General features: G+C 44.5%; 1 protein-coding gene across 1 annotated transcript in view; it reads left to right on the plus strand.

The window, feature by feature from the left end:
* Positions 1-16,779, plus strand: part of LOC125486001 — a 27,527-nt gene extending 10,748 nt beyond the window's left edge. Inside the window, exons 5-6 of the mRNA XM_048611746.1 lie at positions 2,737-2,824; positions 16,631-16,779. Of these exons, the coding sequence (XP_048467703.1) occupies positions 2,737-2,824; positions 16,631-16,779 (237 nt within the window). The remainder of the gene's footprint in view (positions 1-2,736; positions 2,825-16,630) is intronic.
* Positions 16,780-17,002: the final 223 nt, after the last annotated feature.

The following is a 17,002-nucleotide window of genomic DNA, read 5'->3' on the forward strand; positions in this document are numbered from 1 at the left end:
CAAGGGGAACCCTATTGCTGTTGCGGGAGGGAAGAGAAGGGGTGAGGGCAGAAGTGCTGGAGATAGTTCAGACCTAGTTGAGGGCCCTGTCGACAACGGAGCTGGGGAATCCTCGGTTGAGGAAGAAGGTGGACATTTCGGAGGCTCCCTTGTCAAAGTTGGCCTCATCTGAACATATATGACGGAGATGGAGGAACTGAGAGAATGGGATGGAGTCTTTACAGGAAGCCAGGTGTGAAGATGTATAGTCCAGGTAGCTGTGGGAGTCAGTGGGTTTTAGTGGATATTAGTGGCCAGTCTATCCCCAGAAATGGAAACTGAAATGTCGAGGAAGGGAAGGGAGGAGTCAGAGATAGTCCAGGTGAAAATGAGCGCAGGGTGGAAATCGGAGGCGAAATTGATGAAGTTTTCCAATTCCAGACGAGAGAGGGAAGCAGCATCGATGATATCATCGACGTATTGGAGAAAGAGTTGTGGGTAGGGGCCAGAATAGGACTGGAACAAGGAATGTTCCACATACCCCATGAAGAGACAGGCATAACTAGGGCCCATGCGGGTACCCATGGCCAACCCTCTTACCTGACACGTAGGAAGATGGTCATGGTTGTTGGAGGTCAGTCATCTCAGCTCCAGAACATCTCTGCAGGAGTTCTTCAGGGTAGTGTCCTAGGCCCAACCATCTTCAGCTGCTTCATCAATGACCTTCCCTCCATCATAAGGTCAGAAGTGGGGATGTTCGCCAATGATTGCACAATGTTCAGCACCATTCATGACTCTTCAGATACTGAAGCAGTCTGTGTTCACATGCAACAAGATCTGGGCAATATTCAGGCTTGGGCTGACAAGTGGCAAGTGACATTCATGCCACACAAATGGCAGGCTATGACCATCTCCAATAAGAGACAATCTAACCATCGCCCCTTGACATTCAATGGTGTTACCATCACTGAGGCCCCCACTATTAATATCCTGGGGTTAACATTGACCAGAAACTCAACTAGACTCACCAAATAAACACAGTGGCTACAAGAACAGGTCAGAGGTAGGAATACTCTGGCGAGTAACTCACTTCCTGACTCCCCAAAGCCTGTCCGCCATCTACAAGGCACAGTCAGGAGTGTGATGGAATACTCCCCACTTGCCTGGATGGGTGTAGCCCCAACAACACTCAAAAAGCTTGACACCATCCAGGGCAAAGCAGCTCGCTTGATTGGCACCACAGCTACAAACATTCACTCCCTCCACCACCGACGCTCAGTAGCAGCAGTGTGTACCATCTACAAGATGCAGAAATTCATGAGGACTCCTTAGACAGCACCTTCCAACCCCAACCGCTTCCATCTAGAAGGACAATGGATAGTGGATATATGGGAACACCACCAACTGCAATCTCCCCTCCAATTCACCATTCTGACTTGAAAATATGTCACTGTTCCTTCAGTGCCATTGAGTCAATATCTTGGAATTCCCTCCCTAAGGGCATTGTGGGTCAACCCATAGCACACGGACTGCAGCGGTTCAAGAAGGCAGCTCTCCACCACCTTCTCAAAAGGCAACTAGGGATGGGCAATAAATGCTGGCTCAGACAGCAACGCCCACATCCCACAAGTGAATTAAAAAAGGACACCTAAAATCTTTTTGACCGAGTCCCTGTTGCTAATATTGCTGGTTGTGACTTCATTTCAAATTTTGTTTAATAAATAGTAAAGTGCTACTGAAATATTTTACCACATGGTGATGCAAAACAAATGCAAGTTCTTGGAGTAATTTATAAAAATAGAGGAGTGAAGAATATAAAGATAAACACAACAGCAGGAATTTTAAGCATGGTTTGGACAGTGCAATCTCTTCTATGTTGGAAAGACAAAGTGAATTGTGCTGCAGTGGCTGGTATCTCTATCTCAGAGGCAGCTTCTCTGGCTTCAAGTCTCACCTCATGATGGTTGATGAATGATTATCAATAGCACGGCCAAACAGGTTGATTATCATTCTATAAATCCTTCCCGCAGATCGTGATGAGAGCAAGAAGGGTCTAGGCCCGAAACGTCAGCCTTCCTGCTCCTATGATGCTGCTTGGCCTGCTGTGTTCATCCAGCTCTACACCTTGTTATCTCAAGAGAGTCTGTGGTCAGCCAGAACGGCGTGTTAGCTGCAGCCTAACAGCCTTCCCTTGTTAAAAAAAACTACACGTGACCCTGAGCCTGACCCTTCTTACTGTTTGCCGTCTTACTGTCCCTCTGTCCTCAGCCTGCTGCAATCTTCCAATGGAGCTCAATGTAGCCTGAAAGAAAAGCATCTCACCTTTCCATGCTTCTCAACTCAACACTGAGCTCAACAGTGTTAGACTGTTACCTCTGTCCCAATTCTTTATGGGTTCTTTGCTGATTTTTTTTTCCCTTTCGCTTCACTTTATGTTTTGACAGCAGCTATCCCGCCATTCACACATCCTCCAGATGCACCTCATTTTGTTATAACTTGTCTCATAGTATTACCTGCAGCCTTTAAAATGAAACCTCATTGTTTAATTCTCCACTCCATCACTGACTTCCCTTTTAGTCTTTTTCCCACCTTCCCTCCTTTCACTTGTCCAAAATCAATTACATTTCTAACTTCTCCAGATCTCATTAAATGCAAGTGATCTGTGATGTTAGCTCAGTTTCTCTCTCCACAGACACTACCTGACCTACTGAGTATTTTCTGCTTTACATTTCTTCACATTTTCTGCTTTTATTTCAGTATCTGCAGTATTTTAGCATTGCTTGGTATCGTTTTGGTTTGAAGTTAATCGTTCCAACAAATGCATTTATAAAGCAAAAACAATACGGTAAGACATTCTCAAATAAAATTTGTCAGCAAATGCAGGCAGATTGGATTGGTTCAGAATGGCAACATGGTCAGCATTGACATGGTGGGCCGAAGGGTCTGTTCCTGTGCTGTACTGTTCTATGTTGTTTAAATCACATAAGGTGGTATTTTGTCAGGTGACCAAAATCTTGGTCAAAGAGGAAGAATTCAGGAAGCATTTTAAAAAGACGTGAGAGAGAGGTAGAGAAGGGGAAAGATGTAGGGAGGCAATTCCAGAGCTTAGGACCCAAGCAGCTGAAGGAATAACCTCCAATACTGGATCAATTTATATGGAGGATGGTCAAAAGGTTAGGTTTGAGGAATGTTGGGATCTCAGTGATTATTGGGATAGCAGCAGTTGCTGAGATAGGTAAGGTTTAACATAGAATCATACAATACAGAAGCGACCCTTTCAGTCTGTACCACCAAAGCTACACCGAATCTAAAGGCCATAAAAGAATTTGAAAATGGATGAGAACTTTACAATTGCTGTTGCTGGACCAAAAGTCAGTGCAGTTCAGGAAGAATTTGCCTTTATTTTCAATTCATTCATGTGATTGGGGAGGGCATTGCAAGCTGGACTGGCATCTATTGCCCGTCCCTAGTTGCCCCTTGAGAAGGTGGTGGTGAACTGCCTTCTTGAACCGCTGCAGTCCATGTGCTGTAGGCTACACCTACAATGCTGTTTGGGAGAAATTCCCAGGATTTTGATCCAGCAACAATGAAGGAACGGTGATTATATTTCCAAGTCAGGGTGGTGAGTGGTTTGGAGAGGAAATTGCAGGGGGTGTCCTATTCCCACGTATCTGCTGCCCTTGTCCTTCTGAATGGAAGTGGTCGTGGTCAGAACTGGGGATGAGTTTAACTTGATGATCGCCGTGTGTCAGGGTGAGGTTGAGATGGTGGGAGCCTTCATGGTAATCTCAGCTGATGTGGGAATTCAACCCACGCAGTTGGCATCACTCTCTATCACAAACCAACCATCCAACGAACTGAGCTAACCATCTAAAACACAGAACAGGGCACTGCCCGCTGTAAAAGGGGCACAGTTTGACAGGAAGGATATTATTAAGGTGGAGAGGGCTCAGAAAAGATTTACCAGGATGCTGTCGGAAATGGATGTTTTGAGTTATAAGGAGAGGTTGGACAGGCTGGGACTTTTTTCACTGGAGAATAGGAGGTTGAGAGGTGACCTTATAGAGGTTTATAAAATCAAGAGGGGTATAGATAAAGTGAATGGCACGTGTCTTTTCCCTAGGGTGGGGTATTTCAAGACTAGGGGGCATGTTTTTAAGGTGAGGAGAAAGTTTGAAAAAGACAAGGGAGCAAGTTTTCTTTTACACAGAGAGTGGTTCGTGTGTGGAATGAACTTCCAGAGGAAGTAATGGATGCGGGTACAGTTACATTTAAAACACATTTAGATAAGTACATGAATAAGAAATGTTTGGCGGGTATGGAGCCAAGTACAGGCAGGTGGGAATGGTTGAGTTTGGGATTATGGTTGGCATGGACTGGTTGGACCGAAGGGTCTGTTTCCGTGCTGTATGACTCCATGACTTCCCTTTCACCAGGGTGGCTCAGTGGTTAACACTGCTGCCTCACAGTGCCAGGAACCTGGTTTTGATTCTACCCTCGGGCGAGTGCTGTGTGGAGTTTGCATGTTCTTTCTGTGTCTGCATGGTTTCTGCTGGGTGCTCCAGTTTCCTCCCACAGTCCAAAGATGTGCAGGATAGGTGGATTGGCTATGTGAAATTACCCAGTGTGCAAGGATGTGTAGGTTAGGTGCATTAGCCATGGGAAATGCAGGGTCATAGGGTAGGGGGTTGGGTTTGGGTGGGATGCTATTTGGAGGGTCAGTGTAGACTCAGTGGGCTGAATGGCCTGTTTCCACACTGTAGGGATTCTATTCTACCGTGCGCAACATGAGAACTGTTTGATGTCAGCAATTCTGCAGGACGGAGGATTGAAATTCCCAGCAAGAAACATGGAGCTTAGTCCTAACGGGGCAAGATAAATAGGTGTGGACTGTCAATCCTGACTATGGCTGCCACTCCTGAGAATATTAACTCTGTCTGCATGTGTCTCTCTCTCTGTCTCCACAGCTGATGCACGAACAAACCACAGCTTATTCAAAGCTATTTTACAGATGAACTTAGTGTTGACTAAGGGCCAAAGCAGCAAGCCTGGGATCTTGAAATCACATTTGGAACTGGAACAAAGTCAGAAATTTGTGAGGCAAGCATTTGACGTTACTGATCAAACTGAGGGAACTGAAAAACATAGCAAACCCTGAGAACAGCGAAGAACATCTTGGTTCAACATTTCCGACCCAGTGCCTGTTGAATAAAGGCATTGTCGCATGAGCAAAATATTTTATTTCCAAAACAAGGCATCGACAAAATATTGAAATGGCAGAAACACAGTCTCTCCATGAGGGACAGTATTAACATTTTACAGATTGCAAACCGCTGATGTTACACCGATATCTGGCAAATTGCTTGTTATTATGACAGAACATTTCCCAAACAACATATTTTCATTGAAGCCACGTTTAACTTGGGAATCATGATGCAATCAAATAAAGGCTTGAGTCGTTGATTTGGGAAAAGATAGGTAGAGTGGCAATACTGTCCGCGGTTGAAAAGCTTTCCGTTGCGGGGTGTAGAAGCATTGGATTCTAATGGTTTTTGTGCTGTCACCCTTGAAGTAAATTGTCTGCGTTATTCAGTCCTGCGCAGATGCTGTGAGGCCATTCTAAAGACCGAAGAACACTCCCACTCATCCCCTCCAGTAAACACAAACAGGTTTCCCAGAGTTTTATCCTGATTATCCACTAACTGTGGAATCTCTGGGTATGAGTGGATCTCAAGCTTAAATCTCACAATCAAAGGCATGACCCACTCTCACTGAATGAGACAGAGGTTGGCCAGTGTTGGGGGAGGAAAGGAAGAAGATGGGGGGAACAAAGGGTTGGCCACCAGCTGCAGTTGGAATTGTAACCCAGGCAAAGTCGACAGGAGGAGGGTGGGGAGGAAGCTGGAGGAAGGCAGCAAGTTGGAAACTGGGTGGGAGTTGGTCGTTCCCACTGGTCCTGTTCACTGGGAGTCCCCTGGGCTGGCCCTGAGCTAATACCTGAGTCTGCTAGGTGGGCATGAGACAGAGACGCTGGGCATTGCCTAGTTCTCCAGCTATGTTCTGGCCCAGGCCTGCTCTCTGCAGGGGTCAGGGGATGGGGGAGTTAGGTGGGGGGGGGGAGGGCAAAGTAGTTGGTAGGCCTTGAGGCTGATTCAAAGCCTCCTGGGGGGCAATTAAAGGAGATGGATTAGACTTTCCGCTGGCCCAACAGGTCTACCTGGGATGCCAGGGTACCTAAAACAGCCATAGTGAAAAAGGTGAGCAAACTCCCAATCTCTCTACCCGTCAACCCAAAATGGTGGCCCAGCTGCCAGTCCCATTCTCTAATTTCGCTGGAGAGGAGGCCTCCATTTTGAAGCTCACCTTTCACTTATTTACCCTCTACTGCCTCCTGCTGCTCCTTTCAGGCTGGGAGACCTTAGCCAAGCCTTCCAGCTCTGACAGCCCACATGTTGTCCTTAGTTGGACAGTATGTTCCTTCCCACCAAACCCGCACAGGCCATGTAAAAGGAGGTGGCCCTGGGAATACTGCCCCCTGGTGGTGACCTGCTTCACAGGGTAGGGGTTGAGGACCCAGAGGTGTGTGGTGGCCTGTGTTTCTCTGCCCCTGGAGGGATATCGCGGTCAACCAGGGTGGAACACCCACACATGCACAGCTCTCAGGATGGAGGGCAGTGCAAGAGAATGAGTCCTCTATCTTGTTTGGGGAAGGGAAGGAGGATGTAAGCGGTTTCGGGAGGTGTATAGGAGTGGGACAGTGAAAATCAATCCGGGGCCGATGGGGGCACTGAGCTCTCCTCTGGCAGTGCTTGGCCCCCTGTCTACAATGGGGAGCCAATCAAAGTGTACAGGAGGCCAATTAGCCTTCAGCTGTCTGCAGCAAGGCCACCCTATTGGTGGAGTATGGACCCCTAGTTGTAGTGGGCGTATTGGCTGGGCATTGGAGGGAACACATGGCTGGAAGCCAGGGGCTCCACTCAGCAGGGTCTGTTCACCTCCACGCTACATGGCTAAGCCTGGGTCAGCCAAGTGTTTCGGTGAAGGGGTTAACACCTTCTGGGCCCTACCAGCTCTGGGTCTTCATTACTAACCCCTTTCCAATAGGGCTGCTACCTTGGGGGACTCTCGGGATCTCCCTGTGCACCAGCAGCCCTCCCACCTCTCTAACCCTGTGCTTTCCATTCCAATGGGCCTGTTCCATCAATTCCTCCAACAACATCCCCTCCATTATTATCTGAATCAGTCTCCTGTCAGGGCACCTACAACACAAGGGCAGCTCTGGATCTGTGAGTTGTCCTGACAGCCGGAAATGTTCAGAGTGGGGCAGGCTCTGCCCGTGGGAGGTGGTGTTAAAATAAAAGCATCAATCTGGCTCAGGTGGAAACATAACTGCCCGCTACTGGCCAATCACGAAGCTGCATTGACGCTGGTCAATCAATTAGGATTACAATCCCTGCAAAAGGGAGAAAAATGGAAGACTATGGGAAGGAAAATATATCGTTTTTTTTTAAGAAAATGACAATCAAACTTTGCACTGTGTAGACTTGCACTGAAAGGCACTGGCTAACCCCATCCCTCCACTCCCAAACACTGACTACACAGTGGCTCATCACAAGGTCAATGGTACATTTTGAGGATGTGTTGAGGTCATCAGTCATTAATTCGGCTGCGCCCACCAGCAGGAGCCCTGGAGACAAGATTCATTTTTGAATCAAGGGTTTTCACAAAACAAAGAGAAAAAAAAAGTTGACTTGCATTTATATAGTGCCTTTCCTGACCACTAACCCACTTTACAGCCATCGAGGCTTTTCAAGAAACAAGGCAACCAATTTGCACACAGGAAGCTCCCACAAACAGCGCTGTGACAATGTCCTGAAGATTACGGGATAAGCATTAGGCAAGACACTGGCAATAACTTCCCTGCTCTTCTTCAAAATAGTGCTGTGGGAGCTTTATTGTTTTGTCTGAGAGGGCAGAGGAGCCTTGGTATATCACCGCCAATATTGACCAGGAGAGTTGGCCTAGGATCCTATGCTCAGGTGGGACTTGAAGCTACATCACTCAACTCCGAATCAAGAGTGCTGCGCGCTGAATTGGGATGGAATTAATGGGCATGGGGGGGTGGGGTGGCTTCTCCAGAGTGTGGCAGCTTAGGGTGCAAACATAAAGCTGCCAAGTGCTTGCTTCACCATCCCCGACATCAACGAAAGGATGAACAATGTATCATGTTAAATTCAAACATTTTTCAAAGGGACAGTTTCATTAAAAATTAATTGCCAAATATATATATTTGATAACAAACTTGTGACAATAATCTAGATTGTAACCTTGAGCCAATTAGAACTATTGGAGAGGTACAATGTCTCCTTATTCAAATTGGTTGATCAAATACGTTTCCATTAGAAACAATGCCACTTTTATGTAGCGGGTTATATGTAAACTGGATGTCCCTGTTTTTGGATGCATAGTGGTTTCAATACTGTCCGATAGTATGTGCTTTCAGGAATGTTTCTGTTAGGTTTTTCTATGGGTTCACTGATGCATGCAGTATTCTTAAAGTGATACCCCACACACACACAGCTGTCCCACTGCTGATAAGCAAGCTGTTGTCCTTCATGCAGGTGAGAGTAAGGAATTCCTCAGCCAAATCTCTTCGCCATTTGGCCAGCATTGTTATACTTCTATACACATCAGCGGTAGATGAACACAGACTATCCTCAGTAGAGGGCAGTGAATCTGTGGATCTATTGTGGTGAAGTGGTAATGTCTCTGCCTTTATCTCCGAAGGCCTGGTTTCAGACCTAGGTCTTAACATATCAAATAGGTTGATTATTTAAAAGAAAAATCTGTGGAATTCTTTATCACAGAGGCTGGTCATTAAATATATTCAAGGCTAAAACAGACAAATTTTTAATCTGTATGAGAATCAAGCGTTCAAGGGGAAAAGGCAGGAAAGTGGAGTTGAGGATTAGCAGATCAGCCATAGTGTTATTGAATGACAGAGCGACTCAATGGCTTACTTTTGCTCCTATAGTTGTGTCATTACAAAATCTTAAAGACTTTCCCTCTTTTAGAAGGGCAATCTAAAGGGGCCTCTTGTGGTGCACTGAAGGTGTCTTTACCTCTGCGCCAGGTGGACCTGGGTTCAAGTCCCACCTGTTCCAGAGGATTGTCTTAACATTCACTGTCCAGATTGTTTGAGAAATCTATAATGAGGATTTCACATTAGATGCTTATTTAGCTATCCCTTCCTCCCCTACCATCAAGTCAAAAGAAGCATGGTTGGTGAAATTCCTTAGTCTTGTGTCCCCACCAAAGTGCTACAGCGTATGGCAAGGTCATGCAAGGTGCTATATAAATGCAAGTCATTCTCCTCAGAAAGATTGGCATCTTAAACATCCACAATCTCTGCCACTGTGTCCATCTGTCCCACATGATGCCAGCTTCTCCAATTGGACAGAATGGTAGTAAGCATGGTAGGGATAACCTCATTGCATCTATCAATAAATGTACCAAGGTGGCGAGAATCTATTTATTCAAATCTTTGCTGGAGAGGGCAGCCCAGGGTTTTGAGTTGGTTCCTGCTCTCAATCCACCTTGCTCCCAGGATTCACAGCACAGTGGCAAACCGATATTTTTAGAAGCTCCTCATTTTTGTAAACTACAACTCATCAAGCCGAGAATTCTGGCTACATTATCAATCGCTTTCTCACTCTGCCCTGCCACTGTCAAAGATTTGTGCATTTGTGTAGGTCAAGCCCTATTTTCCTGCACCCTCTCATGAGCTGGTACCATTTTCGGCCAAGATGGACCATCAAGAGGTCCCATTTTCATTCCTGCCACCTTATTAACATCTTCCTTTTCATTGAGTCTTCAAACAATGGAAGTCAAAGAGACGATGAGAGACAGCATCTGGCAGCATATGATGACTACAAGCTAAGATTCATCCTAAAACACGAGAACCAATCTAAGCTTAAACAATTCATGGAAATTAGACCAGTGAATCAGTTCATTCCCGTAAAGGGCCACAAATAGTAATTTGAGAAGTTATGACGTTAAAGAGGAGTCAGACAGAATGTTCTCACTGAGTACATCTGAGATAAGTTATTGAGGGAGGGCTGGGTGTCAGACATTACTAGAGTCTGGTGATTGTACAGGTTATTGAACAAGGCAAAAACCAAAATATATCACTATAAGCTGGCTTCAGAGGAACTGTCTATAAACATTTCTTTTGTCCTTTTAGATGAAAAAGTCTGCTTTAACCTCCCTCTTTCCTTCTCATGCTAACTTCACTTCTTATTATGTAAGCCTATAGGCAGGTGAAATTCATTTATCTTTCATTACATGACATTCTGTTAATGGCAGTGTCCCTGTCTTCATCATTTATGATAGAGCCACACCTTACACAGTACAACATACCACAACTGAACATTCCAACCAGAGTTGATTGTACTTATGACAGCTGTGCTTTGAGGGTGTACTGTATGATGGGTTCTGAGGAGGATAAAACCATCCAGTACCATGTCCAAAGCCAATTGTGCTCCTCGCAGATTCATCAATAAGACCAATATCACTGACTCTACATCTACAGCCATTGTATTTCAGAAAAACATTAAGAGGTTTATCCCATTTTTAGTGACTATCTGATTCAGGGTGTCACTTCATTCATTTTCTTAATCTGTCCAAGAGGATACTGGCCATCAGCACACTGAGTCTGTATTTAAAATGATGCAAAATTAAAGACTAGTTACTTTTCTTGAAGAACTATTTGGCAACAACTGTAGAATTATTTTCAATACCAGGCCTCCAGAGTTCCGTTGTTGAATCTTGATCTCACCATAGGAACACACAGGAATTGAAATACAGCATTCCCCCCTGAATGAAGAGCAGTTGTCTCTGTTCAGTGGCCTTTGTGATTGACCAGATGAGGGATTGAGCGGGACAGAACAGTTTTCATTGTCAAGTACCCACAGGTTTTGTCTTGTACGTTCGTGCACGGGATCTGGGCATTGCTGGCAAGGTCAGCATTTTATTGTTCATCTCTGATTGTCCTTGAGAAGGTGGTGCCTAAGCAAAGCCTTTGTTAATACAATGGAATGGCTTGTTGGGTTATTTCGAAGGGACACCAAGAATCACATTATTGTGGGCCTGGAGTCAGATGTCACTCAGATCAGGAAGGGCAGCACATTTCCTTCAATAAAGAACAAGCTGTGAATCACTTGGAGTTTTCAATGACAATTCATCAATCTCATGGTTGCCCCTAGAGAAACTATATTTTAAAAAAATCCAGGCTTCCTTAATTAATTAACTTTAAATGACCTAGCTGTAATGGTTTAATTTGAATTCCTGTTTCAGGAGGATTCTGGATTTATAATCACCATACTATTATGTTCCTGAATCTAACATCCACCGGATTTCCATGGACAGCAAACAGGGTGAGGGAATGAAATGAGCATCGCACCCAGTCCTGTCAGTTTCCTGACTGGGGGAGGGAGGAAATAAGATCAGGTTACTCTTGCACCCCTCTTCCAACTGTCATGTCACAGTTGAGAACATTTAAGGAAGATATTTTCCTAAACAACCTGTTCAGAGATGTTATTACAAGCCTCTGGCATAGGTGGGACTCAAACCTGGGTCCATCACTGTGCAATGGGAACCCTAGCAAGTGTTTCCAGCAATGCCTAAGTTACAAGCTCACTCTGCACGGAACTGATAATGTATCTCAGAACTAGAAGGAACCAGTGCAGTATTCTTTAATCTCCAACACCTTTGCATTTCCAAATGATCATGTTCAATTTAGCGTCTAGCATTGTGCCATAAGCCCCTTGGCAGGAACTTCATTGCGTTGGAACAAGATCATCTCACGCCACTCCCTTAGAACCAGCCAATGACAGGATCAAACTAAGCTACATGTCAATCTGAGCTCCCCAAGATGAAAGGACAATTTCAGTCATTTCTCCTTTGGTTTCATTTTTTACTTTGATTTTTGGATCTCTGAGCCCTCTTACAACATTGTACTGTAACCAGTGCAGGTAGAAGAGCTCTTCATTGAGTTTTTAAATTGGAGATTATGGTCATTAGATGCTCTTCAAAATGCTTTCGCTTCTAGTTTCAAAGTTCACTGTAGCTTCCTCATCGTGAAGGTTAAGGTACGAGAAAATAAACCAACCATTAAAAAGGACATTATAGAGGTTTATAAAATCATGAGAGGTATAGACAAGGTGAATGGCAGGTGTTTTTTTCCCTAGGGTGGAGTTTTGAAGACTAATGGACATATTTTTAAGGTGAGAGGAGAAAGATTTAAAAAAAAGCACAAGGGGCATTTTTTTTGTTTACACAGAAAGTGGTTTGTGTGTAGAATGAACTTCCAGAGGAAGCGGTGGATTCGGGTAAAATTACAATGTTTAAAAGACATTTGAGGGGCATGGATAGGTTGAATAGCCAAGGTCTTTTTCCCAGGATAGCAGAGTCCAGACCTAGAGGGCATAGATTTAAGTCAGAGGGGAAGATTCAAAAGGGACCTAAGGGGCAACTTTTTCACACAGATGGTGGTGTACGTATAGAATGAGCTGCCAGAGGAAGGTGGAGGGTGGTACAGTTACAACATTTAAAAGGCATCTGGATGGATATATGAATAGGAAGGGTTTAGAGTGATATGGGCCAAATGCTGGCAAATGGAACTAGATTAATTTAGGATGTCTGATCAGCATGGACGAGTTGGACCGAAGGGTTTGTTTCCATGCTGTACAATTCTATCACATTTGGATAAGTACGTGAATAAGAAATGTTTGGAGGGATATGGGCCAAGCGCAGGCAGGTGGGACTAGTTTAGTTTGGGATTATGGTTGGCACGGACTGATTGGACCAAAAGGCCTGTGCTGTATGACTGTATTACTCTCCAGAATGTTTTTGCTTCCAATCTCGCAGTGTTTAATAGTATTAGTAAGTGTTAAACTGTTCAGTGAGTGACATATACAGATCCACCGACACCCCAGATATATTAGATGCACCGTAAGAGTAAGGATAAGAATCATTATTATCAAAAATTATCTTAATTTCCTGCTTGCAACTTCCAAAAGGACTACAGAAAGTAACTGGAAACAAGGAGAGACAAGTCCAAACAGAAGGGGATAAATGAATTAGAATGTAATTAGCCACAATTAACAAAAAGGACAAAAACAACTAATTGCCAGTGAAAAAGACATTTGTAGCTTGAGGGGTATCAGTCTGCAAATGGCATGGAGCAAGGCAAGGAGGCAGCCTTTCTTGAACTAGTCGGATTAAGAGAAAAGCAAGGAAGAAAGCAGATGAAGAAAGGTAAATAAACAACAGGGAAAACAAAGGGAGGAAATGTCTACAAAAGGAGGTGCAGAGTGAGAACAAGTGGCAAAAGAGAGAGATAATGCGAGATGAAAGGAGACGAGGCTGAGTCGAGAAAAATGAACTGTGCAAAGCTGACCATTAAAGGAAATGAAAATACAAGCCAAAGAGGAAGTGAAAGGATCAGAGTTGTGAACAGAACATCACTTTCTCCAAGGAGCAGATACAGCTCAGCGAGCAGGAAGTCACACCAGCCAAGCAGACTGCCACTGTTACCCAACTCTAAACTAATCAAATTAATCGTCGCATCTTTCACAGTCAGGAATAAAGACACTGTACCAGTTAGCATCAAGCTGGAAGCAGGCTGCCTGCAATCGAACACAAGTGCTTCATTTAAAGCCTGATCCTTTGATGGGATTTGTTGGATTCTCTCTGTGGCACCATCCCTTCTGCTGCTTATCACAGAGTGGAGCTGGTGTTGGAACTACACGAGTAACATGTGAAGGAGTTCAAATCCACTTGCCTTTGTTAAACTGTTGGCCCTAAATTTCTAACTTGTGTTAAAACATCCAGCTGACCAACCTCTAACTTAACTGCTAATGTAATAACAACATAACATTTTGGCATTTCTTCCTATCTTTATGCTATTTTGTTTAAAGATTAAAACGATTTGCAACCTTTCCTTTTTGGAAATGCAGACAGTGCCCAAAACGTCCCTTTGCCTGTTTGGAATTAGCCAGGACTGTGAATGGAATGGTAACCATTTGCACAAGTGCTCCTGTGCTACAGAAATTTTCATAGACTCCCTAGAGTATGGAAGAAGGCCATTCAGCCCATCCTGACCCTCTGAAAAGCATCCCACCCAAACCCATCCCAACCATGTAACCCTGCATTTTGCATGGCAAATCCACCTTGGACTGTGGGAGGAAACTGGAGCACCTGGAGGGAACCCATGCAGACACAGACAGTGTCTGTGCAAACTCCACAGACAGTTGCCTGAGGCAGGAATTGAACACAGGTCCTTGGTGCTGTGAGGCAGCAGTGCTAACCACTGAGCCACCATACCAACCCTTTTATCAGGCTTCCCACTACACAAACACAGGGAAGGGGCAGGGCTGAAGTTTGGTGCCTTGCCTTCACCACAGCCACAAAGGGTTTGCAGGTACTCACTCCTCTGGGCTTGCATTGAAATAAATCAACCATGTGGGAGGCACTGGAGGGCAAACTTGACTGTATCCCATCATGACAACAAGTGTCTTTGGGAGAGGTGAGATAAAGACCTGCAGAGCAAGAACACTCACCATCACACTAGACATTCTGATAAAACATTCACCAGCCAATCCACTTTCTATTTTGTGTTGATAGTTCTTGGGGTTAAAAGGATAAAGTGGGAACAAGGTGCTGAGTTGGATGATCAGTAATGATCATTTTAATGTCACAGCAGGACTGAAGGGCTGAATGGCCGACTCCCGTTCCCATTTGCTATGTCTAAGTCCTCACCTCTCTTTCACATGGCAAGGTTGAGCACCAGCAAATGGCTCAGTGCCTTTTTCACTCTAACAGTGTAACTTCTGGCTTCTGGGATGGTGTCACAAAACCAGGCATCAATCTCCAAGGGCAGGAGAGGTGAAACTTGGGCAAACATTGGGTAAGACAACAAATTCCAGAGGCCTGGGGTATGGGCAGCCAAACGCAAAGCAAACCCTGGAGGGATGCACAGAAAACTGCGATTGCAGGAGAGTGACATTGAGGGAAAATAATGGAGGAAGTTTTAGAAATGAATGGGGGGGGGGGGGGGGGGATGCTGGTGGTGGTAGGTTTGAGGAGGTGAAATGATAAAAGAGGGTCTTAAAGTGAAGGATAAGATTTAAAATTTGAGGCGTGGTTCATGGAGTTCAGCAAGGATGGGACGCAACAGAGACTACTGACGTGCTGAAGTTTATGCAGGTCATAAATTACAGATCATCATTAAAAGTCAACAGAGTGGTTAGAAAAACTCTATGCAGAGAATTGTTAAGATTTGTAATTCACACAAACAATGGAAGAAACAGACACTTTTGAAAGGGAAGGCTATTAGGAAAGAAAAGGGGAATGGGACACAATGGATATCTCTTCCAAAAAGTTGCGATGGGGGAAGCAGATTCTTTTGTTTTTTCCTCCCAAGGTTTGATTTCTCACTCAAAGTGACCATTCCTCGGATGTGAACCCAGACAGCAAGGGACATCATGCAGTGCAACTGTGGAGCATTTTACAATGCACTCATCCAGTGTCCATTGAAATTGGAGGCTTTGGGAGGGGTGACTAAAATACGAAACAAAAACCTGGAATTCTGTCTGACTTCCCCTGCTGAAGACCAAAAACACAGAAGCCAAGTCTTGATCTCCTCATTCTACTCTACCCAAGATTAGTTCACTCAACTGGGAGCGAAGGGGATATGCCTGTGCACCATCTTCCTCATTACCACCCATTCATCCATTGCTGGAAATTAATGAGGGATAAAAATGTCTAAAACTCACTCACATCATCATTTAGTCAGTACAAGGCAGCACTTGAATATGTCACACTAAACTAAAAAACAAAGCAGAATCCTGCAAGTGTCAGAAATCTGAAGTAAAAACAGAAAGTGTCGGAAAAAGCTCAGCCTCTGTGTGTAGAGGTAAAGAAAAACGGTGAATGTTTTCAGGTCTGTGACCTTTCAAGGTCTGCCTAAGCTATTGAATTTAATTTTTCCAGTATCTTCAGTTTTTGTTGGAAAATTTCACATTGGACAGATTCTCTAAACCTGACCCCTTGCCTGCGGTCTGGTAACCCGCCAGGTTAAGCTCACACCAACTGTCTCTCTTGAACGAGACAGCATACATTCATCCTCGAGGCCAGCATGACTTTCATCTGTTTTTTTTAAAAGAGCGTGTGACCCCATTAGTTAAGAATTTGGCCCATTTTGTGGCATGGCTGCATGCAGGAATTTGAAGTTATCAACTTGTCCTGGGCTCATCCCACAATGCACTCTGTCCAATTTCTCCCCCACGCACGTATGCAAAGGCCTCTTTACTTTAAAGATGCAGTTTCCAATGTCTCCCTCACCAGTCCATTCTCGACATGCTCCAGTCCCTGTGTAATCAGATCTAGACTGTCTTTACACCCTTCCTCTTCCAAGTTTGGGCCTACACCTCTTGGTATTTTGTCACATCAGATATAAGCTAAATTACTGCAGTGTCAGCAAACAGAAAAATTTGTTTCCCTCTTGCATTTATTGGGACATAGGTCTTTTTGCAGTAATGCTCATTTTCTGTATTACCAAGTGATTATTTGTCCTAATTCTGTTTAACAGGCTGTGTTGGAGGAGTCACAAGGATTTCACAGTTCTGGGTAACGATGGGGAAAGAAGAATGTGACCCTAGAAGAAGGCAAGAAGACTTCCTTCTCTTTGCCGTGAGAAATCTGATCACAGGGAAAGGGCTGGTTGGTGGGTTTGCGTAAATCAGTCCTGTTAGTAATCGTTAATCGGGTTAGTGAGGTTAGTATAACAGCAAACATACCAGCTGCTGCTTATTACTTTGTTGGATAAGACACAATGCAATATCGGAACAGAACAAAACGCGCGCTTCCTCAGCAGAGTAAAAGTCGTCAAAAGATTCACTTCAACAGCTCACCGTCCCCTTTGACAGAATCAACAGGAATTTTGCACTTGCAAGAACTAAGT

Source organism: Rhincodon typus, chromosome 24 (assembly GCF_021869965.1).
Source record: "Rhincodon typus isolate 14 chromosome 24, sRhiTyp1.1, whole genome shotgun sequence".
NCBI lineage: Eukaryota > Metazoa > Chordata > Chondrichthyes > Orectolobiformes > Rhincodontidae > Rhincodon > Rhincodon typus.